General features: G+C 39.8%; 1 protein-coding gene across 1 annotated transcript in view; it reads right to left on the bottom strand.

Annotated features, from left to right (window-relative positions):
- LOC104779271 (serine/threonine-protein kinase TIO-like) overlaps positions 775-1,148 on the bottom strand; it is an 8,622-nt gene continuing 8,248 nt past the window's right edge. Inside the window, exon 22 of the mRNA XM_010503631.1 lies at positions 775-1,143. Within this exon, the coding sequence (XP_010501933.1) occupies positions 914-1,143 (230 nt within the window). The 3' untranslated portion in view covers positions 775-913. The remainder of the gene's footprint in view (positions 1,144-1,148) is intronic.

Below are 1,148 nucleotides of genomic sequence, written 5' to 3'. Positions count from 1 at the left end.
TTATTGAAATGTTTTTGCAGATGTCATCACAGAAAGATTACTCAATGGCAACTGCAGATATCGTAGATGCTGAGGTGCGAGAGCTAGTTGAAAAGGCATACAAGAGAGCAACAGAGATCATAACAACTCATATTGATATCCTACACAAGCTTGCACAGCTCCTGATCGAGAAAGAAACGGTTGATGGAGAAGAGTTTATGAGTCTCTTTATTGATGGCCAAGCTGAGTTGTATATTTCCTGATTCCTCGAAGTTGCCATTGCTTACAGTACCATTAGCTCATAACGTCTATTTGTGTTCATGTGTCACCGATTTAGCTTATAACCTGTCCAGTATATTTGTGTATATTTCTCGCTATCAGTCCATATACTTTGTAGTGTAATACGAATTGTTCATCGTCCCTGTTATGAACTGCAAAACCGGTACCTTGTTCTGTGTATAATTTTCGATCGCAAATTGGAAAGCTGTGGTCTGAGAAGCTGAATCAACTTGCTGTTTGGTGTTCTACAAACTTTTATCTGTTGAACGCATTGCTAAAAAAGGGAGCTTACAAGGAACCTCGCAGTCTTTGTAATCCGTTGCTTCAAGAATCTGATGCAAGTTGTGACTTGTGAGGTCCATATGGTTACATGCATCCTAAGTTAGGGAAACTAATCGTGAATGGAAGCCAGATAAACCACTGGCTTTTCTTCCTCTGGATAGTTTATTTCTAAGTTTTTAAAACTGATTCTAGCAAGACGATCAAGTTTTTTTGAATTGTATCAACCACTAAATAGAGAGAGCGATAGAAGTTATTTGTTGCGGTTAACTGCGGCTTAGATCATTGGCCCATTTTCTTAAACGATTTTCAACGTAAAAACTAGACCACAAATACAAAAGTAAACACGATAGATTTACCGGGAAAGTATCTTTTCTTAGGAATCACCACCGACTTTGGCAACAATTACTGAAGCATAGTGAGCAATGTTATCCTCGGGGGATTGTTTAAGCCTTGCAATGACCGGGAACAACTCTGATGACTTCACGAACTGTCTGCAAATCTGGTGGTTTGAACACATTTTAGCCAATGAGAAGAGTGCAATCTTAAGCGGTGACTCACTTGCTGACTCTTTCTTGCTCGGGTTCAGGGCAAGAGCCGAGCAATCTGCA

The sequence above is a fragment of the Camelina sativa genome, chromosome 3 (assembly GCF_000633955.1).
Source record: "Camelina sativa cultivar DH55 chromosome 3, Cs, whole genome shotgun sequence".
NCBI classification, from domain to species: domain Eukaryota; kingdom Viridiplantae; phylum Streptophyta; class Magnoliopsida; order Brassicales; family Brassicaceae; genus Camelina; species Camelina sativa.
This window is presented reverse-complemented; position numbering and strand designations above follow the sequence as displayed.